The sequence below is a fragment of the Apteryx rowi genome, unplaced genomic scaffold (genome assembly GCF_003343035.1).
Source record: "Apteryx rowi isolate R43461 unplaced genomic scaffold, aptRow1 scaffold_543, whole genome shotgun sequence".
Taxonomy (NCBI): Eukaryota; Metazoa; Chordata; class Aves; order Apterygiformes; family Apterygidae; genus Apteryx; species Apteryx rowi.
In genome coordinates, this window is record NW_020450809.1 from 593,139 (window position 1) to 620,653 (window position 27,515).

Below are 27,515 nucleotides of genomic sequence, written 5' to 3' on the forward strand. Positions count from 1 at the left end.
AGAAGAGAAGGCTGAGAGGAGATCTTATCAACGTGTACAAGTATCTGAAGGGAGGGAGTCAAGAGGATGGAGCCAGACTCTTTTCAGTGGTGCCAAGCAACAGGACGCGAGGCAACGGGCACAAACTGAAACACAGGCAGTTCCATCTGAACATGAGGAAAAACTTCTTCACTGTGAGGGTGACAGAGGTTGTGGAGTCTCCTTCTCTGGAGATATTCAAAACCTGCCTGGACGCAACCCTGTGCAACGTGCTCTAGGTGACCCTGCTTGAGCAGGGGGGTTGGACTAGATGATCTCCAGAGGTCCCTTCCAACCTCAACCATTCTGTGATTCTGTGATTCAATCATATGAAGTTGCACACACTGTTTCAAGCTATTTTTATCATCTGTGATAGCTGAAATATTTAAATTATACAGTGAACTCAGCTCAGATTTTTGTAAATACCTCATCATAAATGAATTTTCAATAAAGACTCTTGCTAAAAGAGATATTCTGGTCATATTATCACAGTAAACAAAAGGCACATTGTTTTTTAGCATATCAGAATATTAGACTTCTATTGATTAAAATAGTAATAGCCATGTTATTTATGTACTACCTCTAGAATCTCATCCAGCAGAAGCAGAAGATTCTCTGTGGAAGAATTACTGAGTTCTAATGAATTTAAAGCTCTTGCATAAATACGAACATCTGGTGCAGTTGGGTCCATCAAGATTTCATTGCAAATTTTCATTGCCAAACTATCATGCACTGTTAAGTCCTATAAAGGAAAGAAATCAGATATTTCTGAAATTTAGTTGAAAGTTATTTACAAAAGACAAGATCATTCTGATTTAAGCAGCTAATTAATAATTTTACATAGTAAATACTTTCTTAAAATGCAGAATTTTGAGTACCTACACCATCTGATCTTTATAAATACTTCCCCCAGTAAAGATAAGTTGGGCTGGTGCAAGTTCCTACTAGCATTATGCAGCTATAACAGGGAATGGAAATAGGAAGAGAAAAATCACACTGAAAGATTTCATTCCCTGTACTGTCACTTGTTTAGTCCAGCCTTTGACGCACACGTGCAGCCCATGAGAGAAGCCCAGACAACCAGCTAGCAGTAAGCGAAGGGGGTCAATTCTTTATCTCTAGACACAAACATCGAAGTGCCTTCCTCCAGTTCAACCCATTGCTATATACCTGATACTCTTGGGACTTTTTGGCCTGAGGTTTGAGTCCACTTGGTCTGGTTAGGTCCACTAACAGTTCAGAAACATTACTGGTATCTATTTCAGCCAAAGGTGAAGTGGCAGGAGCATTTAACAAGGTTCGCAGAGTTGGAAGATAAGCTTCCTCAAAGCATTCCTGGTTAGACCTGTTTCAAGTAAGTCACAGATTAGTAGCATAATGAGACAAAATTAAACTTTAATTCATCCCTAAATTTTCTCTTTTACAGTGAAATTTCACAGACACATTACAAAACATTTAAGCTATCAATCAAAGCAGAGTGAACAGTCAACCTTATCAAAGACAGCCAGCAGGATCAAGATATCATCTAGACTGCCTCATAGAACTGATTTCCTTCAGCTTTAGCTCATGGTCATTTCAAGCAAGTTTTAAGTAACACTTCCTACCTCAGAACAGCTTGAAAGTTCATCCTTATTACTGAAAAATCTAACTAATATATACAGACAGATTGCCTCTCAAGGGACAGAAACACACTTTGGTACATCTATTTTTTTCCTGCTCATTCCTTCTTTCTGCTAGTATCTTTCTTCAGGGATACTTCTTCCTGTGTAAGAAAGTAAGGAAGCCTGGCAAAAGACTGTGGCATTTAACAAGACTTTGGAAAAAATACTTGTGCTTTCTTTACTTAGAAAAGTTAATTACTCCTGCCAAGCAAGCCTAAAAATCACGTTGCACGTAAAAGATTCTGCAGCAAGTTATGTAAAGGTGTAGTTCCACAAGATGGGTCAAAACAATTTAATAGGTAACCACTGGCAAAAGAACAAGGCTTCACTTGGCCAAATAGTACCGTGTACTGACTCTGGCACTTGTTAGAGTGTTTGAACCAATTTAACTACAGGAGAAAACTAACAAAGTAAAAAAGAATTAAGAAGAAAAAAAAAAAAGGCACAGATACTGCTGGGTTGATGAGCCAAATCAGCTGACTGAAAGACCTTTTGAGCACTACAACTGGGGCAAGAAAGAGCAGAAGCAAGAGCTCTCCCTTTCTGCAGGTTTAAGCACAACTGAAGTATATTCAGATTTCCTGCAAATTAAAAAAAAATCCAAGAGCATATAGGCACAWGGCAGATTATTTATTTATTTAAGTTTTAGGCTTTAGGCCCCTGGGGTTGCCTGAGAGATTAGTACTCTTAAAAAAAACAACAAAAAAAAACTATGAATAAGAATTGACCACTGGTTATAGGATCCTGTCCCTGTTATTAATGTGCCATGCCATTCTATTGGCATGACAAAATACCAATTATAGAAGTTAGCATCAATATTTGTTTCTCATACAAAGTTCAAATGTTTCATTCCAAAAAGTAACCCTCTTAACTGTAACTATGATCAGTCATAGAGGTTAACAGAGCAACGCCCAGAAAACATAAACCAAATCGGTAAGTTTGGTGAGAAGTCAGTACCAAAATTAGATATCAACCTCAACAGAAGCTCATTACCCAAGTTTTCCTTTTCTAAATGACAACTTTGCAGACAGCTCTGAATCAGCTGCCATACAAGGTAATAGTTCTCTTTTGAAAATACATTATTGGTAACTGAAGATACTCTGTGATGCATCTTATTGTGAACCATTTATGATCCAAAATGCAGATAACGTTCAAGACTGAAAACTAACGGGGTTTCTTAACTAAACAATGATTCTAAATTAGTCAGCCAGACTAAGATTTAGGATTTTTTCCACATTGATTTTTCCACTTTTTTTCTTAAAGCATACTGTGCTTTTCTTTTCAAGTAAAAGGACAGAAGATTTTCTGTGAGGTGCCAGAAGAAATTGCTCCTCTTGCAAATGATTTTGAAATACACAGAATTACTCTGGTGAGCCATGGTGGGACAAGCATTAAGACTCATAAGAAAAGAGAGAGTCATAGGGTCAGAAGACATTCACAGGCAAAAGAAATTATCAGTGGTAAAAACTTAATGTCATTATTCAATATCAGAGAGACTGGAAGCATATTAAATTAGTTTTTCTACTAATTTTCAACAGAATTTAAATGGGGAAGAAAACACTCTAGAGGAGACTTGGTATTTTTCCTATTGCTTCTTTGACAACAGCAAAGACATTTTTTAAACTAACTCCCCTTTGAACTACTACTCTCACTGTGGCAGTTTATAGGCCTTAAAAATTAAAAATCTTTTTTTGAAAAATAGATAAGGGATCACATAATACTCCTAAGTTAAATCTTAACCATAAAAAGCAGAAAACAAACAGCAAGTTCAAATTGGTCAACACCACTAGCAGCAGCTCAAAAAAGTCAAGCATTTTTTTAAGCAAGTGAAAGGAGAATTGCTATTTATGCTCCTGCCTGCTTACATAAATCCTCTACTTCCTCTGTCCACTCCCAAAACAAACAGGACATTCTGAATTTGACATGAATTTAGTTTGGAGTATTCTTTGGGTTGAAAAAAAAAAAAAAAAACAAGAAAGAAAGAAAAAAAAACCCCAGGAAAGAAAGAAAAAAAAGCCTGCTTCTTTTATATCCGCTTGGCACTATTTCCTTTTGAAGCATTACTAGTAGCTCCTCTTCAGTGAGGCTTCAAAGTCTAGCAGTAGTGCTCAACAGCGTAAGTAAAGCCTATCTTTTTAAATAATTTTTTTATTTAATACCTTGAAGAAAAGTTTCAATCGTAGGTGTAGGAAAGAAGAAAAATGGAGTGCCATAGAGGTAAAACAGTATTATTGGGAAATTTTCAGAATAGTCATAGGTTGAGTTTATGCACATGCAAAATTAATATGCATAGGAGGCTGAATTAGACCTTTAAATCTAAATGGATGAATCTGAAAATCAAAGAGGGTTAAGAGCTAAGTAAATGGCTAAGAGCTTAATAAGGGACATGGGAATTGCAGCTGCTGAGCCCCAGGGAATAAGACAAATGACTATTAGTCAAGTGTCCAGGTTTGGCACCCTCAGGTTCAAAAATCCCAGACTTTCTTTTGCTACTGTCCCACAATAAAATCATTTCCACTTTGTGCAAGACCAAAAAAGGTTCCTAAAGCTGCCAGTCCAATGTATGTTTTTACATAATATTTTACAAAGGCCATACCTATTTGCATAAGCAAATAAAGGGAAGAAAACTCCCAGACAATGTCTAAGCCGAGTATCCTCTTCAGTCACAGGATTATACCACAACAAAACAAGACGAGAAAGAAGCTTGGCACTAATTAGCCTCCCAGAGAACATCAATTTGGCTATGCCTTCTGCAGCTTCTGTCCTAAGTTCTGAAAACTAAAAAGAAGAGTTGATCACACATACACACAAACACCACAGCATTTTTCACTAATGCATTGTAATAGTCTACATCCCATTTTGCCAGTCACCTCTGTCATCTACATATTTGCACCTGCACAGATTTCAGAGTTGGCCTAAGAATAACATTGGTCTGTATCAGTGACAAAATTGTAATTTTCTAGGGCAGTTATTTTAACATTAGTTCATTCATCTCACACATCCTGTAATGTTTAATTGCAACCTGATCCAACAGAATACCTTAAAAAAAAAAAAAAAAAAAAAAAAAAAGTATTTCTTACCTCACTGTCTAAGAAACCAGAAAGAAGCTGTAGGAGACTGTGAATCGTAGCAGTCTCTTCTTCTTCCTCCATTGTTTTAGTTTCTTCCTCACAGTTTTCAGTTGTAGTCTGTACATCTTCACTTTGAGACTCATTGCCTCTTCTGGTTTTGAATGGTTCAATCCCAAACAACATTAGCTGATCAAAGATTGCTTTTAAAGCACTTAGCTTAACCTTGATATCATCTATTTGTAAAACCTAGGTTTAATAAGGAAAATACATGCAGAATGTATTATGTAAATTTAAAGAAGCACTCTTACATTCCCAATTTCCTTGTCTTGCTAACAGGGTGTTTAAAAAAAAGTTAACTTCTGATGGTATCAATTCCTTCATCCATCTGCCTATGCTGCTGTACAAGGGAAGAAAAAGTAGAAAGTGGAGCAGGTGGCTAAGTACATGTGCATGCATGTGTGTAAGAGATGTAGTCTTATTGTGTTAACTTCTAAGCAGACATAATAGCACAAACAGAAAAAAAAAAAAAAAACTTATTTCATTACAGTAACTCCATAGTGCTAAGCACTACACAAAAAACGTGGTAAGACACCTGCTCTGAAATACTGTATAGATTAATTAAGATCAGTATGCAGAAAGACAAGATGGTATAATAAATTCAAAGGTGCGTATATTATACTTTAAATTAACATTCAAATAAAGCCAGACATAGCGGGCTAGTCTAGGGATCTATTTAGCCCCACATCCTGTTTTGGCAGTGGCCAACACAAAGAATATGGGTTTTGGTATCCGCAGAACCTAATAGCTTAAGTCTCACTGTTTCTTAAAACAACACTAATGCTCCCTAAGCAAACAGACTGTTTTTTAATGAGATATACTCATTATGCAGATTAGAAACAATACTACTTGCTAACTTTCTAGGAACCAGAAGTTCTGCCACTTTGGTGACTGAAGGCTCTATCATCTTGTCCGAGCCAAGTATGCCATCTCAATACTTTTTCCAAATCTCATCCTTTCTGGCAGTCAGTCACACACACACCCTTGTGCATCAGTTCTCTAGAGCACTTTGACCAGTGTGCTATGTACCCATGGACATACACAAGCTCTTAAAGCACGGTGACCAGATACACTTCCCTCAAAGCCAGGGTCAGAGAAGTTAATGATAGTGCCATCTTCTACATAATTAGCTCAGCATCAGAACATTTACCACAAAGGTGGAAGATTATGCCATTGTCAGTTTGATGTTAGCCCAGCCAACATCTTCCACATCTCTGGAAAGCAACCTAACTACTGAATGTTGGCTAATCCAGGCAAGAAATTTTTCTGCTTGTCCTTCAGCAACTGGGCCCTAGCATAACCAGCAATACAACATTCAGGAGACAACACTAAGTATGAAACCCATACTATAGGGATATGAACTTTAGGGAGAGAAAGAGTGCTTATCTCAAAAAGTAAAAGAATTTTTAAAAAATCCACTAACATATGTTTGACCATACTATACTATCAGCCAGATTTCTTTTGCTGGTTTGGATACTGCCTTATCCTCCAATTAACAATTATTAATTAATTCATACAAAATTAATAATGCAGAGATTAACTCATACACTCGACAGGTAAGTATGTAACAGAAGTTGGCAGGAACCACACAGTCACTTTTTTTAGTTTGGTTTCCCAAGGAAGCAATGCTTACAGAATCCTACAGCTTCTCTTTCCTACATGGCAATAACTTAAATGTTTGACTGACTTCAGTCAAATTTGAAAGAGGAAGAGAGATCTTAAGGATAAAGAATTCCTACAAACTTTCAAGAAAACATGCAATCTTACAAAGGAAAGGCATGCTACTACCAGGATGCAATATAAGCTTGATTATTAGACATCAAAAAATACCTGCATGAGATTACACCCTCCAGATCTAGATCTGCAGGACATGAGGCATAACTGGTCCTCAGGTAACATAACTATATATGATAACTTATTAAAGATACAAGATTAGTTTTATTTGCTAGGTAACAGGGACCACCATTCCATTTCTCAGTCATTTTTACCTGTAACAGCAATGCAAGGTGTTGTCGGGCAAATTCTTTGTTCTGAAGGGCACAGCAACCCAAACACAGAACTGCCATGTTTCTCACAGCTGGATGGACATTAGTTATTCCAGGAAGTATCTGAAAATGATTTTAGACTTTGTAGTTGAAATACATAAATTTAAAATAAAATATTGACTACACTGTGTAAAATATGCTTACCCTGAAACTAAAAATAATTTAGTTAGATATGGTATTGTACAGTGGCCGACTACTGTATACTCTGTTTATCTAGATATGAACAGAAACATTTTGAGTATCTTGGTTGAAATTAGCAATAAAATAATGGCCAAATCACAGGAGTGTTTTGCCCTGCATTTGTTTTTAATATTTAAACTCGAAACATTTGCTTTCAAACAAAATTGTGTTAAACGCTCATTGTGAACTAAAAAACAAACCTACACATTTCTTCATAAAAATATTATCATTCTTGCAAATAAACAATATCCAGTTCCAAGTTGCAAAATACAGAAGCCACTTAATTCTCATGTACTTGGAATAGTTTTGAGGAGACAACAGTATAAATACACACAAAAGAAGAGCCAGGCTAGAGAGAGGATGAATGCTATGCCAAGATCACATTATACTTGAACGCTCCAGTGAATGTGAAAGTTTAACCAACAACAAACAATACGCCCCAAAACATATTGTAAGTGAAAATCCAGCAGGAACAATAATATGGAAAGAGGATGTTGGAGAAAGAAAAGGGGAGGGGGGAGGACTAATGTAAAAATTAAAGAAACGCCCAATTAAATAAAGAAGGTTTGGGGGGGACATATCAATACTAATTATGATTTCTTAGAATAGCATTATACATCAGAAAGAAATCAGGAGTGGTTCCACAATATTTAAGGAAATCAAGTCAGTGTTGCAATTTCTTTCCAGTTTGAATTCAAAGAATGCTCATACTGAGTCAGATCATCTAGCCCAGTATCCTGTTATCAACAGAGGTCAAAACCAAATTCTTTCAGAGTATTACATAAACAGGTCAAGTTTATACTTCCCAGCAATTCTTGCTGATGTCCCAGCAATTTGCAGCTGAGAGACATCAGACATGGGAGGTTGTTCCTATCTACCCAGTTACTCCACAAGATTTATTTTTATTGAACTTGTTCAGTCTTCTCTAAAATTTATGTAAGTGTTCAGCAGGCAAACATCCTTTGGCAAGGAAGTCCACAAATTACTTATTTTGCGAAGAATCACTCATATCATTTGCTTTGACCTTGCCACTTGCTATCTTCACTTGATGTCTCTAATACTTACAGAAGACCATGACCAGCCAATCCTCATTCACTTTCTCTAAGCCACTCGTGTCTCAAATGACAAATGTTTTGTAGATCTCTGTCATATCCTGAAGTCCCCTCTTCTCCAGGTTACAAAGAGATAGCCCATTTACTTCATCTAGAAGCTGTTTCACCCTTTTACAACCCTTGCTGCCCTTCTCTAAACTACTTCCAGTTCTAATATACTCTTTCTAGATAGATGGGATAAGAATTGCACACACTATTCAGATGTGGGCGTGCCATGCATTCATACAGTGGCATACTGCTTTTTTTCATTTTGTTCTCTGTTTCCTACCCAGGAGAGAGTTTAAATCGTCTTGAAGCAGCACAGTCAGTGAGAGTTAAGAGCCTGTGATACTTAGAAACATTCCTCTTGAAATTCCATACTTTTCAATACTAAAACTGAGAAGTATAGTTAGTAGACTATAAAAGGCCTATATTGCCACTGCCTTGATTTTGCAATCCAGAAACATTTTGGTCTTCAAAGGTGATAAGAAAACGGAGTGGAAAAAAAAAACCTCCTCAACAAAGCACCTTTGCTTGTACTAAGAAGAGATGAAAGAAAGGTCTTTATGAGCTCCAGTCTCTTCCAGATGAAGAGTTTTTGGCTAGCTCCAAAAACAAAGCAACAAAAACACATCAGAAAAAAAAAAAAAAAAAAAAAACACAAAAAAACAGACCTTGAAATAGTTCTAATAGCTTCAGCTAAAAGACAATCCAAGTAATAAAAGTACCAGAAAGGGCAATAAGCAGATGACCAAGCATTGCATTTAGTGCAGTGCAACTCAGCATTGTCAAACACTGTCGTAATGGAATATAAATGTTTGACTAATGTATTATTTTGGTATCTCTCTGCAGCAGTTCTGGGATAGGTTCCGAACTCAGGATAATGTATGGACTGCACGTCCAAGCCACTAGGTTCTGGGAAAGCTTAAAAGTTCCATGGCAGCACTACAGATACAGCAAAATGGTTCTGAAATAATCACAAACTGCCCTACCGGCAACTCAGCACCAGCTATGCCATACCCATCTTTATTATATGTAAAAGAGTGTTTACTACTACATACCAGAGATTCAATTATTTCATTCATGGTTGGACCAATTCCTTTAGAAAGGGACATCACCTTGAGAAGCTCATAACACATCATCAGACACTTCAACAGTGTTTCAGGATCATTCTTGAATGAGGGCCAGGGAAAAGAGAAAAAGGTCATTATTACAATTCCCTGCCCAAACAAACCTACCCAAAATATATTATCCGTCCACTGTGCATTTGCTATGTAAGAATGTCAAGCAAAATCCACCCATAAATAATGATGAAAAGAGATTCAGGTTCATCTTCTCAGTTAGTTAAGGTTAAAAGCAATAAGGGCAAAACCTCTTTATAATTCCTTAGGTATTCAAGGACAAAAGTGTAGTTTAACTGCAATGCATTTTTGCTAGAGCACAGCAACACCTTCTACACATGCAGAAGGAAAACACTAAGACCATAAATGTCCATTTTCAGCTTTAAAAATGTAGATGATATGAGGCCAAACTACACTTTCTTTTAAAACAATGAATAGATGTCAAAACACAACAAACACTTGGCAATAGAGAAAGGGAAAAAGAGACCTTCTCGACACGCATTTCTTTAATTTCAGGTTGCTCTCCTTCTTTTATCAGGTCACTTTTTATGTGTTCCAACTCAGTTATTTTCTCTTTTAATATTGATGCTTGATTAAAATCCTGCAGAGTAATGCATTCTTCCAAAGCTTCTTTTGCTTCAAAAATTTTCACTTTAATTTCAGCCAGCTAAAATATCAAGTACAAAGAAAATGAAAATTGCAACATTATAACCTACTTAGTATTAGCTAACAATACAATATTGACACTAGACAATACTACACTACTATAAAAAACTCTTATTTGATAGATATGTTTAAAAAACAGGGTGACAGCTATTTTTCTTCAGTTAACTAAAATTTGCTCACCTTAAGCTGTCGCTTTCTTATTTCAGCAACATCAACAGGCTGGTCAAGAGTAACAATTGGCTCACAAACTTCCGAAATAATTTCTGCAATCTATTGTTACAAACAGGACGTTACTGCCATTAATTTCAGTTTAAAATGTCAGATCTTAAACACTATTTAACTTTTGCAACTTTAAAATACCATCCTTCTGAAGTACTGAACACCTGTGCAGTTTTCCTCAACATACATTTAAGTCACTGCAATAAATCCTCAAAGAATAACACTGCTATTTGACAATACACAGTCTAACTATGAAAGTCTAGTGTCTTCTACTCTTTAGCAAGGTAAGCAAAAAAATAGAAGACTGCAGATCCATGAGTAAGTTAAGCAATTTCCATGCAGAAGTGCAACTTGTCAGTTCACAAAGTAATGTCTCCTCTAGGTCTGAACACATACTTTAGAAAAAAAGACTGGTAAAAAGAGTACAGTCTTTCATCTTTACTGCTTTAGTCAAAATAGAACTAATAATATTGTAATTTAAAGGTCTATAAATCACCATGTGTAGTATAATGAGCCATGTGACTAGCAATTTAATTCCAAGCACAAACACATGCATAGAACTAGAAACAGAGCTAGGCTAAGGATTTGTTATTTCAGTTGGTTAGGGGTTCTCTTTAAAGTCAGGCCCATTACACTAACAAAAAATAATGAAATGTAAGGAAAATTAAAGACGGAACGAGACAGTATAGTCTTAATCTGATTTTTCTTGTGCCAGATCACCTCCTTTTAACATTAACTTCCTCTCAAGCTCTACTCAATCAACAAAACATACTGAACAAGTGTACTTTGCTAGGATTCTAATAGAAATGCACACATTTATTATTAGCACTATAGTACTATTACAGTACTATAATACCAGTACTATATTGCTATTACCATAGCTCTTCCATCATAATCCTGTTACAAACCCATATCCTAGCCTTATCCACTGGATTTAGTTTTCCAGAAGGGATCTCCGTCCATAAGTCTAGAATTTGCTTAAAATATTTGAGTAAAACCAGTAGTCCATTTTTTAGGAGTTAAGTTTTAAAAATTATACTCTATGTAAGAACTCTATTAAATAAAATACTTTTCCTATAAAGGTTTCTAGTACCATTCTCAGCTAAAATGAGTGACAAGAACTTGGAAATTTGGAAATGTACACGATCCTTACTTTGAATATTCCAGTCAAAACTATTTGAATTTAATATGGCAAAGGAGTTTGAAATGGGTTGTTAAAGTCTAATATTTTCCTATTTTTAGGATTACATTTACAGCATCATCCAATCATTCTAAAAATAGATACAACTCTTCAGGTAACCACAAAATGAGGCCGTGCTGGAAAAAAAAAGGGGGGGGGGAGGGGGAAGAACGTAAATGCTTTTCCAGGCTTCAAATATTTTAATTCTTGACATTTTTGTTACAATACTTGCAAAAACTGCGTGACACAGAAGGGGAGGCGGGRTCCAGAAAACAACCAGTCTTTAGAATTACTTACAGTTTGAATCCTTCCATCATCATCTTTGATGATACTGAGTAATCTTTCCACAAGCAGAGATATAAGGGCTGTTGAAGTGGTAGGTAGAATGAGAATCTTTTGTAGAACAGCTATCAGATGCTTCCTTCATTAAAAAGGAGAAAGAAAACAATCCATTTACTTTTTTAAGAAAATGGGAGACACTTAAGAGCTAATATTTTATCCATTTAGTTAAGAGTTAGTCTGATGAATACTGTATAAAAGAAACTTCTCTTTGGCTTTAACTAGTTAAGTGCTGAATGTATTTTCTTATCTAGTAATGTTTGTCTTTTCCCAATTCCTCCTGATAAGAAAATGCCTTTTTTTTTTTTTTTTTTTTTAAATCAAATGCAACTACAGTATAAAGAAAGGTCCTTTCAGCAGAAAACAGAGTATCAACAGTGTAAAGCGCCTTCATATAAATCATTTGGCTAGAAACTAAAGAACAAGGAGTACAAGTTTAACTAACCTGACAGTCTAGAATCACATGTAATGTATTACACTGAGAGTTTGAAATTATTGCCATTGAAATTTGTACCATCATAATTGTGATTTTTCTGAAAATGCCTATGATGGTGTGAAGTTCCAAATATATTCTGTCTCAATTACTTCACATCAAAAGGCTGTTCAAATTGTAGGAAGATCATTTGAATGACTCAACACAGTCCAATCCAGCTCAGCATCTAAAACATCTGTACCTTTTTAAGCCTTGGCACGCTGGGCTTAAAGCGCAAAAAAACCACAGGATATTTACTGTAAGTCAGTAAATCATCCATTTATCTCCTTTAATGTTGATATACTGAGTTCCAAAGGAACAGTCTTGTAATGTCCCCATCTCAGTAATTCCTTAGGAAAACAACTGAATTTGCCCTCCCCWAACAATATTGTGTCTGCATTAAAAGTCATTTTTTCCATAAAACTAAGCAGACAGTATTTGGCACAATATTGGGGACAATTCCATTAGGGAGACTCTCCCATTTTTTCAGCTAGCATAGAACTGTATTTTGTCTGTTTGATCAGGTTATTTTCCCAGTAGAAACTCTATGCCTGTTTGTATCTATGAAGTGAGAGAAGGTGAGTCATAAGGTTAATAACCCAGTTATGATTTTTATTTTTTTTCAGTTTACCTTCCTCCCTCTTCAGTGGTATCCGTGCAGCCTATAATATGAATCAGTTGCTGACCTATAAATTCTTTTGTCATCAGGTTTTCAAAACAGGAAAAGTCTTCTCTTTGTTCTTCACTAAGAACTGGCATATTTTGAAGGTAACTGAATCCAAATAGAACAAAGGTAATTACTTTCAGGATCACTATTGGAATGTCAAAAAAAACCAAAGCAAAACAAAAAACAAAACAAAACCTTTCATGTCCCATATGGTCACCATAATTACAAACCTTTAAATTCATTTTTGTGTTCTCCTTTTTGTAGATGAATAGCTCCAGAAAGTTATTTATGACAAATAAAGTACAGTTTAAAAATAATGTGCTGCTTTAAAAGAATTCCCTGTTTGAGAAAGCAAAACACTAAGAAACAGAAAATGCAAGTTATGCTTCTACGTACACGTTCAGCTATGTACCCCCGCACACAGACATCACTTTAAAAATAAACATGTGCCATTTTTCATATATATATGAATATATGAGAATATATGTATATATACATATATATATAAAATGGTACACATACACATATATACATATATATATCACTAGGGTTTTCTGCACATTCTGGTACTATGTATTCTACATATTCAGATATGTTATACTGTCTACAAGACACAAAGTAGAAGAAAATCATTGAAGTATGCAGTAAATCATTTTACATTATATATCTGATGAACCATAACATCAGAGGAACAACAAAAATCTGTTGTCATATAACAAAGCTAGGTAGTCTAGAAAGCATAATCAGTTTGTTCTATTTCTTCATTTTTCTAAAGTCATTGCTTTTTACTGAGATTTTATCCATTAGCTAGTGCACACAGGCTCAGAAAATCTGGTGTGATGCATACTCTGTATAAAATTCAAATACTTATATGAGCTGTGAAAAAGATTGCTTATTTTCACCACAGCTTTGTAGTTACTTTTCAGCAACAGCTCATTAAATTTAGCAAATTTTAAGAATTTCTTCAAAATTAGGAAAAATGCTTAAGCTACAGCTTAAGACTATCTGAAATTACAACAATATAGGCAGCAGCTGCTGATCATTTAACACTAATAATCTGCACTAGGTAACAGTGAAGTATTGAAATAAAGTTTACAGGGCTGCATTTGCTCTTAAGGCTCAACAACTTGTGGTTTCCTGCTCTTTCTAAACAGCAGTCCCACAGTGCAATAAATCCAAGACCTTGATTGTACAATTTTAAATCTTACCTGAAACAACTGGTGGAACAGCTCACCAGTGAATAGTTTAATAGCTCACACTACAACCAAATATCAGCAAATCTAATTAATCTTACCCAGCCTCTTCCTGAAGGGAAAGATAATTGAAGGCATTTGAAATAAGATTGGATGGAAGAAAGAGAATCACTTTTTTTTTTTAAAGAGAACAAACGTTTTATGGACTCTTAGATTAACTATGAATGAATAAATTTACAGCCACCATACTGGATCCACATTTCTACATTAAAGCAGCATGGACACTTAATAAATGAAGTGTTTATGAAACATGTTAGCACATTTCACATAAAATGTGAAATGATTTGTATGAATACTACAGTATACTCTGCCCACTGAAGAAAAGAATATGCATCATTTTTAATAGGAAGCATCTATCAAAGCAAAGCATTTTTCCTCCAGATCCRATTTATAATCACTTCAGGAAGCTTCACTCTACCTTTCATTGCTTAACTGAGTAATACCTCAGTTAAGATACCTCCATTTTAATGGTGTTGCTCATAAATATGAATTCTGTTAACCCTTTAGGTTAAGATTCAAACTTTTCTGGATGAATATCCAACTGAGACAAAAAAAAAAAAATCACCTTTCTGCCTTCTGGTAAAAGCCTGACTTAACAAAACATTCACTGTTTTTTGCCTGGTTAAATGTTCTATAATTGTCTCATTTAGCAGCTCGACCACTGCTTTAGAACAGAAATTTTTGTGAGGCATGCCTGTCTGAACAGGGAGAGAAAAGGGAATGAACTGTCTGTTTCAAAAACACTTTGGGACAGCAGCCAAATTTCTGTGAATTTTCACAAGTACAACAACAACAAAGTACCATTTTCCAAAAACTCTAAAACTTTCTGCAAGTTCTCTGCCAAACACACTACAATCTACATACTGATAGAGGGACAAAGGATAGCTGTATATTACAGAACAATTATTCTATTATTTTAAATGGCAAAGAATTATATGCTATAGATCTACAAGTCCATCTTGCTGATAATTCATGAGAATAAAGATTTCAAAATAGTTTCCACATTATAACTATCAGGTTTTTTTTAAAACAGTAAATCCTCTCAAACATCTTTAGGAAAGAAAAAAAAAAAAAAAGTTGAAAAGTTCAGTGTTCAAATGTTAGGAACTGCCAGAACTAAAGCTGCCTATGCTTGTATTTCTGCATTCTAAAGGCACTGCAGCTCACATTCATTATCAAATTACCAATTATCAGTTAAATTACAGTAAGCATGTGAATGTTCTTAATTTAACAGAATTGTAAACTACATGAACTTACCTTGCATTTACCTCACTGAAATTTAATCACTGAATAATTCTACCTATGCTATACTCCAGCAACATCCACATGCTATTACCATGTCAAGTAACTAGAATGAAGGGTAGAAACTTTAACCAGACTAGAGTGAAGCGTAAAATGTTCTTACATCCAACATCTTTAAAATGCATGCCTACACAAATAATATAATTCTTAATCATTCTCATTCAGTGCATCCTCAACTGCCCTATCTCCTGCTTTACTTCTGACTTTCCCAGTTTGAGTATTTGACTCTAATCCTGATATTCCTCAAAAAAAAATTGGCTTTGGAAGAAACCTAAACAGTTGAAGCAAAATATTATTTATTTTTTTTAATCCATTTTAGTGGTAATTAAGGAGTTTGTTTTTAAATGCAATATACCTTAACAAATAATCTGCATATATAGCAGGTTCTGGCAACATCTGTTCTAGTAAATCTTCACCTTCTTCACCTCTTGATTTTAGATATTCACAAAGAGATCTCCAATATAACGCATTCTCAGCTGTTAAGTCTTCCAATGGAATCAGTTTCCTTAACCAAAAAAAAATATATATAAATAGATAAATAAAATAGTGACAAAGTCAAACACACAGAAATAATTATTTGCTAAGATTAAAAAAAAAAAACTGTTAAAAATATTCTCCACAGAAGTACTTCAAGACTGAAAAAATAACTTCCTCTTCATAAATGAGCTCCTTGAGTGTCTCACTACATTGCACTTTCCTATACTGTAAATTGAGGCTGTCCATTACCAGTTTGCAGAAAGATTCTGTTCAGACCTCCAGATCTTCTAGAGCAACCACCTATAACCAAGTAGTTTAGCTCTATAAAACTTTGTCATAAAGCCATTAAACTGCAGAAATGCAACAGCTTCTATTTATGAATTGTCTCATCACCATCAGTGCAACTTCAGCATTTATCACTTCCTTGAATCTTGTCTTACTTGCAAACTATCAATAATAATGTTTTCTTCTAAGTTGTTCAAAAAAAAAAAAAAATCAAGAGAACAGCAACTTGTAGATGAAAACTGATCTTTAGATGGCTTCCCATTAATCTGATGAGTCCTTATTTAAAAGCCAATTTAATAAATCATAGACTTCAAAATCTAAGCATTTATCATACAGATATTGCATCACTCAAGCTGTAGTCAAAATCATCATAAAACAACAAGCCAAATCTTTTCCATAAATCAAAGAACTTAATTACAARCTGAATAATTTCAGTCACTTCTCCTAAAAATGTCACTAGCCTGACGGATCTATTTCTTCAAAAAATTACTTTCAATTCTCAGTTAACCCAACCCTTTATAATGAAATCCTTGTTTTGGGCAAGATCAAAGTCAGACTCACAAGTCCATAACTATAAAAATTCTTCCTTTGAACCTCTTAAAATATTGGCACATTTCCAGAGGCTGTAAGTTACTTCCCCATTATCGTTGCTTTTTAAAAGCCAGACAGGCCCTCATCTGTAGCTTTTGAGTGCAATGCATCTGCTAATTTAAAAACATCCATCATAAGCCACTATTGGAATGTAAGTCACATCATATGATAACATTACACATTCTTTTCCCCAAACCACAGAATAAATTTTTATTGATCATTTTTATCAGTCACAGTTTTTCATTTAAATCTATCATTCATTATCTGAGATTAGACTGCTGCCACTGTTAATAATCATTTCACTCTTGTTTCTTCAGTTACCTCAAAGTTGCTTCTTTTTGCAACTTTTTGCCTCCCATCAAAATTTCCTGTATTTTCCAATTTCTTGCTTGTGTTCATTGTCTTCTGCTTCTTTCCCTCTTCATTTTTGCTTTATGTATCTTAATATTGATCATGCCATCTCCTCATAGCTTAGGAACTCACCTGGTCAAATTCCACCAAATATTAACACAGGAAAAGAAGCCTCAAAGATACTCAATTCCTTCAAGCTCTGTTAGCACAGGTCAGATACGCCCACAGGAGACTGAAACACAAGCTCAGTAACTCTATTCTGATTGATCTACCAATTCTCCAAACAGTACAAGAATAACTGAACAAGCCCTAAGGTGGGCTGCCCAGCAAAAACACATAGAGGGGAGACAAGGACGACTATGAAACGTGTGAAGAAGACCAGAAGCATTACTAAGAGATAGAGGAGGAAGGGTAGGAAAAGGGCTTTTCAGTATCAAAAATTAACAGAGTAGAGAAAATTGTGGTTTGGTAGGGGTAAGCTGGAGCACTGCCTTTATTGCAAACTGTAGAGACAGCACAAGGAGCTCAAAGAAATTACACTGTGTTAGTTCTACTTCTCACAGAGACACTTGTTTAGTTGATGAATTTACCCCCCCTCTTGAACTCTAAGATTATGATTTTTGGGATACCTTTGTAAACAAAAAGTCAAAGASACTTTACATTTTTTCTTCTTGCTTGATTTAGCACAGTCATTTTCAGCTGGTGAACACACAGCTTAAAAAAAATCCAGAACACAAAGACACAAACACCAGGGAGACATCATGCCGTATGCCACAACATCTGTCTTGTAATCACAAGTAATAATTACCCTATAGTTATCCATTTGGATAAAGCTTTTAATTTAATAGTCTTATGATACAAAATATTCATCTTTTAGAAATGAAAACTGATCTACATACCTGCTGTCAAGGTTTTTACAGTTCTGAATGAAGTCACTAAGTGGAGATAATGAAAACATTGCATTTAGTACTGGGATGGCCACTTCAATGCAGTTTTCCACATCCAGTCGATGAAGGAGTTCTAAAACATCCCCCTCAGTCAATTGTAACCAGGCTTGAAGCAGTTTCTTCTTCATTACCTCCTTAACAGCATCTAAAAATACAGGAGTTTAAACAGTTCAAAATGTTAAAAAGGACAAAAAATACTAAGTTTTCAACATACTTTCACAAATCACTTGTTTTGTATGTCATTTTTRAAATTAAATTATATAGTTGATTTTATGTTATCTTAAAAAAAAAAAGTTAAACAAGAACAATCTACAGCGCATTACTTTAAAAGTAAACAGTTGCTTATCTTACAGTAACTGTAAGTAAATGTAGGGCTTCCTGATATTTTTGTCTGCATGGAATTTATTTGTGGTGTACACATACCTTTTTTGTGTGCAACTGGAATCTTTTGAGCAGTAAACAGCTAACAATCTGTACTCTAAAGTGTCTTCCAATAGCCCAAAAGAGATCACTTAAAAAGCAAGATTGATCCAGTCATCTTTTAATTCCCTCACTCACTCAGAATCCCAAAGATAAAACTTCAAAATGAGTAAGAGCAAAGTGAAGAAATTAGCCCAACCAAACATCTTGGAAAAAAACCAAAAACACCCCAAACATAAGAAAATGGCTTTTTTTTCTTTTAATACTTCTCCATACAGACTTACTCAAATGGCTAATCAGCTAGTTGTTTTCAAATAAGCACACCCAGATTCCCAGCTACAGAAAACTAAACAAACTCTTTATTCCTGAACTTGCTCCATTTACCAAATCTAGAGTTATAGCTGCTTGGTACAGGCACTGGCTGAACACTGGCCCATGCATTTTTGAGGCAACACCATTTTTTCCCATTGGGACTAGAAAAAAGCCTCCATCAAAAACCATTATAACTACAAACATCACCTTGACCCAGGATATCCCTGAGCCACAAACTCTTGTTGAGCAAGGAAATATTCTAGGGAAGCATTTCTATATACTTGCTCTGTTTTAGGCATTTAGGCTTTGGGCCATTTCTGGAGGCAGGGTACTAGTATATGGACTTGTAGTCTGATCTGACACACAGAATTCTTATGTTTAACTCAACTATCTAATTAGTTTGTGAAATTGCATCAAGGTATTTTACACTTTCTCCTCCCCATTGCCACAATGAAAAAATATTTTCTGAATAACTGGAGTAAGACTTCTCAAGGCAAAAAAGTATTTCTGGAGACATCTAAAATATATATATCATGAAAAAACAGATTTAAGCAGGAAACAAAGACTAATAGTTTGGCATAAGAAAAAACAGATGCATGCTGGGGAACAATTTAAGTAGGGTCTTAGGACTTTGTAGAAAACAGTATCAAAGATAAACGGAAACAGTAAAGTCTGCACACGGTGGCAACATTCATCTTTCCTGTTATACATAACTCAGGACTGTATGTTTAAGAGTTCAAAAAGAGCTGTAAAAAAGGCCTTGAAAAGAGTCAAATTAAGGTCCTCCAAATAAGAAAACCTCTTGAAGAAGAGAAAAGGCATGAACTAGTAGTAGAATGAAAGAGACTGAGAACTGCCAGCTGAAACTACCATTAAATGTACTGTAAAAAACGTAGAACTAGGCAGAATCTGGATTGGTCTTCTAGAAAGGTGAAGATTAATCATAAACCCTTGCTCTGAAACTTGACATGGAAAATCTCCTAAATTTTTACCGAGTAATCTTGAATGAGCAGGTTCCTCTTCTGTTCATTTGGGAGTTCTTCAGTGAGCAAGTTCAATAAAGATATGCATATTCAAGGTCAGAGAATTTGTAAAACAGATCACAAATGAGGGAAGCTAGCGGATATATATAGATATAGATATACACATAAAAATGCAACTAATCTGGACATAAACCTCTTTTGCCTAGCAAAGAGTGTATGATACCAATGGTATCAGTGAGGCCACATAACCCAGCAGATATTTTTCCTTGCAATTCTAGGTGTCAGGAAAAAGAGCAAGTCCTCAATAGATGGGATGCAGAAACATCCTAAAGGAGGGATAGATACCACAGAGGACATATCTGCTCTGGATCAGAAGAGAAGGCAGTTCTTTATGTCAAACTATATCCTTTTGGTGAGGAAACACAGCAAATACTTTTTCCTAACACATAAAGGATTACAGAACTAGCAGAAGTTGTTTCCCCCGCCCCACCCAGCTTGGACAGATTTCTAAAACAAAAACTGATTAACTCTAAGACAAAAGAATTATCTGTCAAGATCAAGTGTTGTTATTTTCTGGGGGAGGAGCAGCAGACAAGAAGTGGGTAGTTAAGTCAAACAGCAAGCTAATACACTGATAAGAGAGTAATAGTAACCCAGAACATCAGCTTCTCAGTGCTGGACTTGAAAAAACAAAGCCTGACAAACTTCGCTAAATTATTATAGAACAATTCAAGAGTGGGTGGAGAGAAAAAGTGCTACTTAAAACTTATTTTACAGAAGAATGACTTTTTTTAAAGTGTARTTCTAGAAGGCATAAGAGAGCACTCAGCTGATCCTCTCTTGCTTTGCCATCGAGACCGTACTAATGTGATTCCCAACTATCCAGAAAGAAAGGCAGATCAAAACATATACATACATTACACACCTTTAAGAGCTTCAGTTCCCAACGGATACAGTATTTTTGTCGCGTTCAAGTGCTTATACACATAGGTTAGATTTCTCACAATTCACAAGCAGTATATTTTAAGCAAGGAAAATACTCAGTCAAATCCAACAGGGCTTAGTGTAGCCCTTCCAAAGTTTACAAATAATACAGTAACACTTAGTAAAACTAGCATCTCTTATTGTGAAATTCATGTTTGCTACCGCTGCAAAAATAAGTCATCACCCAAGAAGATTTCTCTCAGAATGTGCACGGAAAACATTTTCATATAATTTTCAAAATTATATTAGTGTTAGATTTCAATTCTTCAAAATAGTTACCAATTACAAAAAAAAAGTGAAATGAAGCATCTTTGCTTCAAAATACATAGGATTAAATAATTACACTTTTTCCACTTCTGTGTTAAATGACATTCTTGTTTTCTAATTTCAATAGTATTTGGCCCTGTTTCAGAGCTCAGTGGCTTTCAAATTTTTTGAAAGTGTCATCCTTTTCCGGTTTATCCACTATCAGGGTGGACTCAAAGCAGCAGACAGAATTTTTTGTGCTTAAACGTTTCCTAATAACTCATGACTCCCTTTGAGCTCCTGCTGTCACAGGTTCTCCATACATCATCCCCACGACATTAAAAAGTATTATTTCTTAAACATTTGCTTTATTTAAAAAGATGATCTCTTACCTGATCTGTCATTAAGTCCTTGTTGCAACAACTTTACTCTCTGTGCTATTGACAGAGCCCTCATGTGAACTTTTTCTGCCAAAACCTTAAAAAAGATTAAAGACAGTAAAATACATTTCTAAAAATTAGAACAATTGATTTTGCAAACTATCTGTGGCTCTAAATTCTCAGTGTTATCCATACACAGAAACTGTAAGTCAATAAAAGACTAATACCTCTACCGTCAATACTCTACCAGTAAGTTAATAAGCAGATTCTTGTACATGAAAAAAAAAAAGTAAAATAAAATAAAGCTAGCAAACTGTCTAGAAATTTGGCTGCTCAGTTTGTTTCCATATCCTGCTGTTGCATGCAACTTTCTCTCCTTAAAAGTTCCAAGAGCCCTGAATACCAGCAATGAAATCAGTGAAGTACATACTTTCCTTAAAGACCACTAACATAAAGACTCAGTTCAAAAACAAAAGTTAATCTAAATTAAGAAAGAACAAAAAATGGTTCTCTGTGTACAAAAGACTAAACATATTGTTTGAAGAGCTGATCTTATCCTTCAATTTCTAAGCTGCCTGCACAAGAAATATACTTGGTACCATTCCTTCTTGCATAGCTATAAATATAAGTAATGCTGATACTTCACAGAATTGGAACGACAACAATACACAATATTTTACATTAGTACTACCGTGATCCTAGTTTTATATAATTCTCTATTAGTCAATAACAGAGAAGAAAGACTGTTTCACAAGCATCACCTAATGTATAGACAGAAATTAACAGACTGCATAAATTATCTTTCCTTTTACTTTCTGATCCTGATGACCTAAGTTCTATCACATAAATACTTTCTCTCAAGAGAGTTCTGCAGCAGAGTTCAGGGGTTTTAACTTGAAAGCTTGCATTAAATGACTCTCATGAAAAAAGAAAAAAATCTGGTAAGGGAAAATAAGTTGTTTTAACCAATCTTGTCATTTAACCAATGAAAAACGATAAAAGCATTAGGGTTTTTTTTCCTAAGTCAGTTTTTGAAAGTAATATTAAGTGATCCAATTTACCTCATATGCCAGCTTCCTGACAGCCTCCTTTACATCCATAGTGCGACCTACAATTTTTGACAAAGTCCTTGCTGATGGAGCAATACACGACAGCACTGCACGCCTCACTTCTGAATTTGAATCATTTTCAAGCAATGTGTTGTAAACTGAAATTTAAACAGTCATAATAATGTTTTTAAGAGCTTGAAATAGTCACACTATAGAAAAATAGAAAATATTCAAAAAAAATTCAACAGATATTACTAAAACCTCTGCTTGCATGATGCTCATCCAAATTTAGGGATCAGTTTATGGTCACAACCCCAAGAGCTTATGGCAATTACATGCCAAGCTTTGATCTCAAAAGAAATTCAACTGCAGAAATAAGATTTGGAATTGTAAGTAGGATCTTCAGTTCATAAATCTGAAAATTGCTATTCTAAATCCTACCCATAAACAACCACTTGGTCATTTACTGGACAAAAAAAAGCTTTGCTTCTAAAGGTTGGCTCTTTATGACCTCTCTATTTACTGGCAATATATCCTCACCACTTTTGAGGGGGATCCTCAAATTTTCCTGTAAATAGAAAATTGCAATCTCCACTAAGCCTACCAAAATATATTTTTCAAAAGTAGTAAAGCTCTTATATTAATGCATGTTGTTATACTCTTGCCCCTTCTTGAAAAGTAAAAGCAACAACAAAAAGATAACTTAATCAAGAAATACTTGACTTATCCTTCTTTCTGTGCGACTATCTTAATTCACTGTGACATTTATGTGCTCCTAGGTAAGCAAATTATCAACAAACATTTAGAAAATATAATTTCAAATAATGTACTCTAGCAAGAAAACAACCATTTTACTCTTTTCACAAGAGACAGCATGTAAAATTTAGTCAGGGCACAGTTTACATAAGAATAGCTGTGCTGGTACAGACCTACAGTCCATTTACCATAGTATTGTTTCCTGACAATGAGAGTGGAGGTTTAATCGACAATCTTATCACACATAACTAAACCCATAAATGGCACAGAAATCTGGATTTCAGAGGCATTTTCTGTTAAAGGCGCTTATCCATGAGCCACATGACATTTGCAAAGAAACAGAAAGGAGCCAAAATAAAAGCATAGGCCAACAATGACAATAACGAGTTTGCCTCTGACAGGACAGACAGACATCATTTGAAACACAAAACCAGTTTTTCCATTATCATCTGTACCCCTCCAGACATTTTTATAAAATTCAAATCCAACTAATAGTATGAAAGGGAGCCTTAGAGAGTAAAAACAGGGCAAGCATGTATCATATCTCCACTCCACCCCCACAATATTTTCCACCATCCTTCAGCTACATTCAGTTCATGGAATGCCCCGAGTGCAGTATGATTTGTCCATTATACGGTCCCCAAAAGACYGCTCTTCCAAGCAGTTCTATCTTCTCCATTTGAACATGTGCAACTTTTGCATCTATAACATCCTCTGTGAAGAAGCTCTGCAGATTGGTTACCTATTGCAGGAGGAATCCCCTCTAAGATTTGCCTACTCAATGCTTTAAAAACAATTTTTAAGTAATAAAAGTCAAGAAAACTTGTTCTTAAACAAAAGCAAAAAAAAAAAAGCAGTACTACTTACTATTAACAACAGGACAGTTTTCATCTTTAGGATCTTGAAGTCTTGACAGGGCCAGGACAGCTTGAATTCTCACATTTGAAAATTTATCTTTAAGTCTAATCAGCATAGCTTCATTAATTTTATCAAATAAATCATCATCAATCTGGGCATTCTCTGGCATATTTCCCAAAAGCTTGTTAACAAGCTGGCATGCTCGAAATCTAACTGCATGGCTGTTTGCATTGTGAGACTTTGGGGGAGGGGGGGGGAAGGAGGAGGAAAAAAAGGAAAAGTCTTCTTACAATCACATTTTTCTCATTTGCAATATAAGGTCATCAATATGCACATGCAGGGAGTTAACATGCTACACAGTACATGAAATATGTCCTTCTGTATTTCAAAAGCTCTCCCTATTTCCAAGTTTATTTTTTGATAAGAGTAAGAAAATCACAGACCTGAAAAATTATAGCCCATCAGTTATATCATGGGTTTTCACAAAGAAAAATAAGCAGCATGCTCACCACTCAATACAGTCTGCACAGCATTAGCTAACTTACTCCTCTGCCTCCATAAACATTCAAAAAAAGTGTTAGCAATAATGACTAGTGGTATTAGCCTAAACAAATATTTTTCCATGTTGAAATACTAGTCTAAGAAAATGTCATTCAACTTGTGTTTTTGTGCTATTGGAATTGTCAGTCTTCTTTATGTGTATGCAATAAACAGAAAATGAGTAATACATATACAAACTATACTTGTATGAAAGATCTTCCAATAATTTTACTTCTCAAAAAAACAGTATCAATTCATCTCCATAGCACTTCCACAGTTTTGCAGTTATAAATGCAACTACAATAAAACCTTTAATGACACACTTGTGACAGACAAGTAAGAAAATTCCTGTTTTTCCATAAGCCTAACTTTAAAACCTAGTTTTTTACTGATAAAATGCTAGCCTTGCCTTGCTTTCATTTTGTAGGTTCTGGTTTCCAAATATCCGTATAAGTGCCAGCAAGTTTTTCCACTGTGTGAAGTCTTCTCACATTAAAGATGTTATAATAACTATTACTATACCTCAAGCACAAAGCTGAACACATAATCCAGAAGCAAATTATCTTCTTCTCCTTCCTCGGTACTAACTCCCTTCTCCGCTTGATAAAATGAAGTAACAAATTTAGCCACAAAATTGATCACTTGCTCCACTGCTGGTTCCCGTTTGTAGATTATCATAGCATACTTAAGGAAATGAATGAATTTGTCATGGAAATCTTTCTTATCTTCCAACTGAAAAAAGCATCAGATCACAACAAACGATAACCACCAAGTTCATCTTTCCAAAGCAGTACCACAGAAAACTAAAATAAGTAGTTTTATAATTGACAGCTTAAATTTTTAAATTTTTAAAATTTTTAAAGCGCTAAACCCGGCAACGAGGGCACACCCACTGCTGGGCACTCTCCCTGAATATTTCACTTTAACTGCCACTGTCGGCGTGCATCGTGAAGGCTGCGCTCCGTGCCGGAGCTTACATGCACCTGCGAACGCGTTTTAGCACCACGGCCGACACCCCCAGCCCTCTAGTATCCCACCGGCTCCTCTGGTATCCAAATAAATTCCAGCAATATCATTGCTACCTGCTGTGGGTAGCTCTCACAAGGTGTACAACAGTTTGGTTTTTTTTTAAAGTCGCAGGGCTCTCCTGAGGCCCACCAGCTGCAACGGTTGCTCGAAAGGAGACAAGGCCAAAGAGGCCCCCCCGCCCCGCCCCGCCCTCCGACGGGGAGGCGGAGCCGCCGCCGGAGCCCTCGCTTCCCCCTCAGCCGGGGGAGGGGCACCCCTCGTCCCCACCGCTGGCACGCCCCRAGGGCGAGCTCACCTGGTTGTAGGTGCTCTTCAAAGCCGCAACGAGTTTCGCGTGGTTCTGGTGGGGCCTCTGGGCGAGCTGAAAGGCTTCTTTGATTTGCAGAGGCTTCTTGTCCGCCCCCATRGCGGCCACTCGGCAGCCCTGCCCTCGGCGCCCGGCGAAGGGGCAGAGCCGCTGTTCCCACCCAAAGCCCTACAGCGACCGGGCCGCTCCTCGGAGAACGGCGGGGATGGCACCCACTGCAAGCGGAGCGAGGCTCCTGCGCGAGCTGCGGGGCCGTCGCCGGAGAACGACGCCGCCTCCCCCCGGCCCGGCCCAACTGCCGCCGCCGCCGCGCGGGACCCAGCAACGGCCGCGGCTCCCGCGCCCCCAGCTTCAAACCAGGCACGAGCGCAGCTCCGAGTCTCGCGAGAACACCGCGGAGGGGCGGGGGGGAGGCGCGTCCGCGCGCTCGAGGCGCTGGGGATGGGGGGGGAGGCGCGCGCCGCTGCGGGGCGGGGAAATGGCGGGCGGGTGGCGGAGCCGGCGTTGGGTCGCGGAGGGGGGAGGCGCGCGGCGTCCTCGCCCGCTGGGGCGTGCGGAGCGCCGGGGGGCGGGAGCGGCTGTCTCAAAGCAGGCCCCGTCTCTTCCCTGCGGCGGCTGAGGAGAAGCATTGAGCGAGGGGCTTTCCGGAGGCTCTAGAGGAGAAGATACCTGGCAAGAAAGGCTGAACAGCCGCTGTAAGGCGGCGTGGCGGTGCCTCGCCCGNGCGAGGGCGCGAGCTCCGCCGCGCCGTGGGGCGCCGACCCGGCGCTGCAGGAGGGGCTGGGGGAGCGGCCCGTGTGGGCCGCGTCGCGTCGGCCTCTTCCCTGCCCCTCAGCAGCAGCGGGGCTTGACCGGCTAGCGTTGATCAGGGCGGCGGTATGGACGCGCAAGCTGCGAGCCAAGGAAAGATACAGTTTTAGTGGCTGAATGTGTGAAGATGCAAAATAGTTGAATAAGTCTGCCAGGTTGGTACCGCCCTTAGCCGCTCTCATAAGGTCCTCTCCAAACATGATCATCTGGAGGAAAAAAAAATGCATTTTGTAAACTGGAGCCTTACACCAAAGTAATTGGGGTAGCAAGCAGATGGAGCCCAGCCTCTGCCCCAAAATAGTACAAGCCCTCTGGAGGGTGATCGCTTATTGAGAGTCACCAAAATACACAACTACTGTATCCAGAGCAATATTTTTGCCTATTTAAAGTTCACAAGTAAGAGAATTAAGTAACAAAGGGRATTAATTAAGTAATCAGTTACTTAGTTCCCTGGGTGAACTAAGGAAGCTGAATGTAAGTTGCATACTGTGTGTTTCTTATTGAAACATYTTTCTGTTTCGTATCACCTGTAAAGGGTGCTGAAAAGATGAAGGATAGTATGGGTAGCTGATGGTTGCTGGAATGCACGTTTCTGTTTTTTCCAGTTTCAAGTTTTTATTTGCATAAGTTTTCCCTTAAATTTTCAAGCATTTGTTGTGAACCTAGTGTTTTCTCAGAAATCCTTTAACTTGGGAACAGTAAGAAATTCTGTCTCTTATTGAAAAGTGAAAAGTTAAATAAGCTCAAACGCCAGAGACTTGTTGATTACAGATTCTACACTGTGAGATGGAGACTGGTATATAAAATACAGGTAGGAATGACTACGTCAAAACAAAGCAGTGGATGAT

At 36.9% G+C, this 27,515-nt stretch overlaps 1 protein-coding gene across 6 annotated transcripts in view; it reads right to left on the minus strand.

Annotated features, from left to right (window-relative positions):
* Positions 1 to 26,180, minus strand: part of NCAPG (non-SMC condensin I complex subunit G) — a 34,056-nt gene extending 7,876 nt beyond the window's left edge. The window contains exons 1-17 of one of the 6 annotated variants that reach the window (XR_003255981.1): positions 25,846 to 26,180; positions 25,044 to 25,253; positions 23,991 to 24,219; positions 22,380 to 22,525; positions 21,331 to 21,415; positions 17,946 to 18,138; positions 15,698 to 15,847; positions 12,752 to 12,892; positions 11,607 to 11,730; positions 10,091 to 10,180; positions 9,732 to 9,911; positions 9,185 to 9,295; positions 6,796 to 6,915; positions 4,760 to 4,996; positions 4,276 to 4,457; positions 1,189 to 1,363; positions 599 to 760 (exon numbers count right to left, since the gene is read on the minus strand). Coding sequence is in view for 4 of the 6 variants with exons in the window: in XM_026081343.1 (XP_025937128.1) it covers positions 599 to 760; positions 1,189 to 1,363; positions 4,276 to 4,457; positions 4,760 to 4,996; positions 6,796 to 6,915; positions 9,185 to 9,295; positions 9,732 to 9,911; positions 10,091 to 10,180; positions 11,607 to 11,730; positions 12,752 to 12,892; positions 15,698 to 15,847; positions 17,946 to 18,138; positions 21,331 to 21,415; positions 22,380 to 22,525; positions 23,991 to 24,219; positions 25,044 to 25,253; positions 25,846 to 25,956 (2,646 nt within the window). In the remaining 2 variants the exon portion in view is untranslated. The remainder of the gene's footprint in view (positions 1 to 598; positions 761 to 1,188; positions 1,364 to 4,275; positions 4,458 to 4,759; positions 4,997 to 6,795; positions 6,916 to 9,184; positions 9,296 to 9,731; positions 9,912 to 10,090; positions 10,181 to 11,606; positions 11,731 to 12,751; positions 12,893 to 15,697; positions 15,848 to 17,945; positions 18,139 to 21,330; positions 21,416 to 22,379; positions 22,526 to 23,990; positions 24,220 to 25,043; positions 25,254 to 25,845) is intronic. The other 5 variants (XR_003255980.1, XM_026081343.1, XM_026081342.1 and 2 more) reach the window with 5 other exon arrangements.
* Positions 26,181 to 27,515: the final 1,335 nt, after the last annotated feature.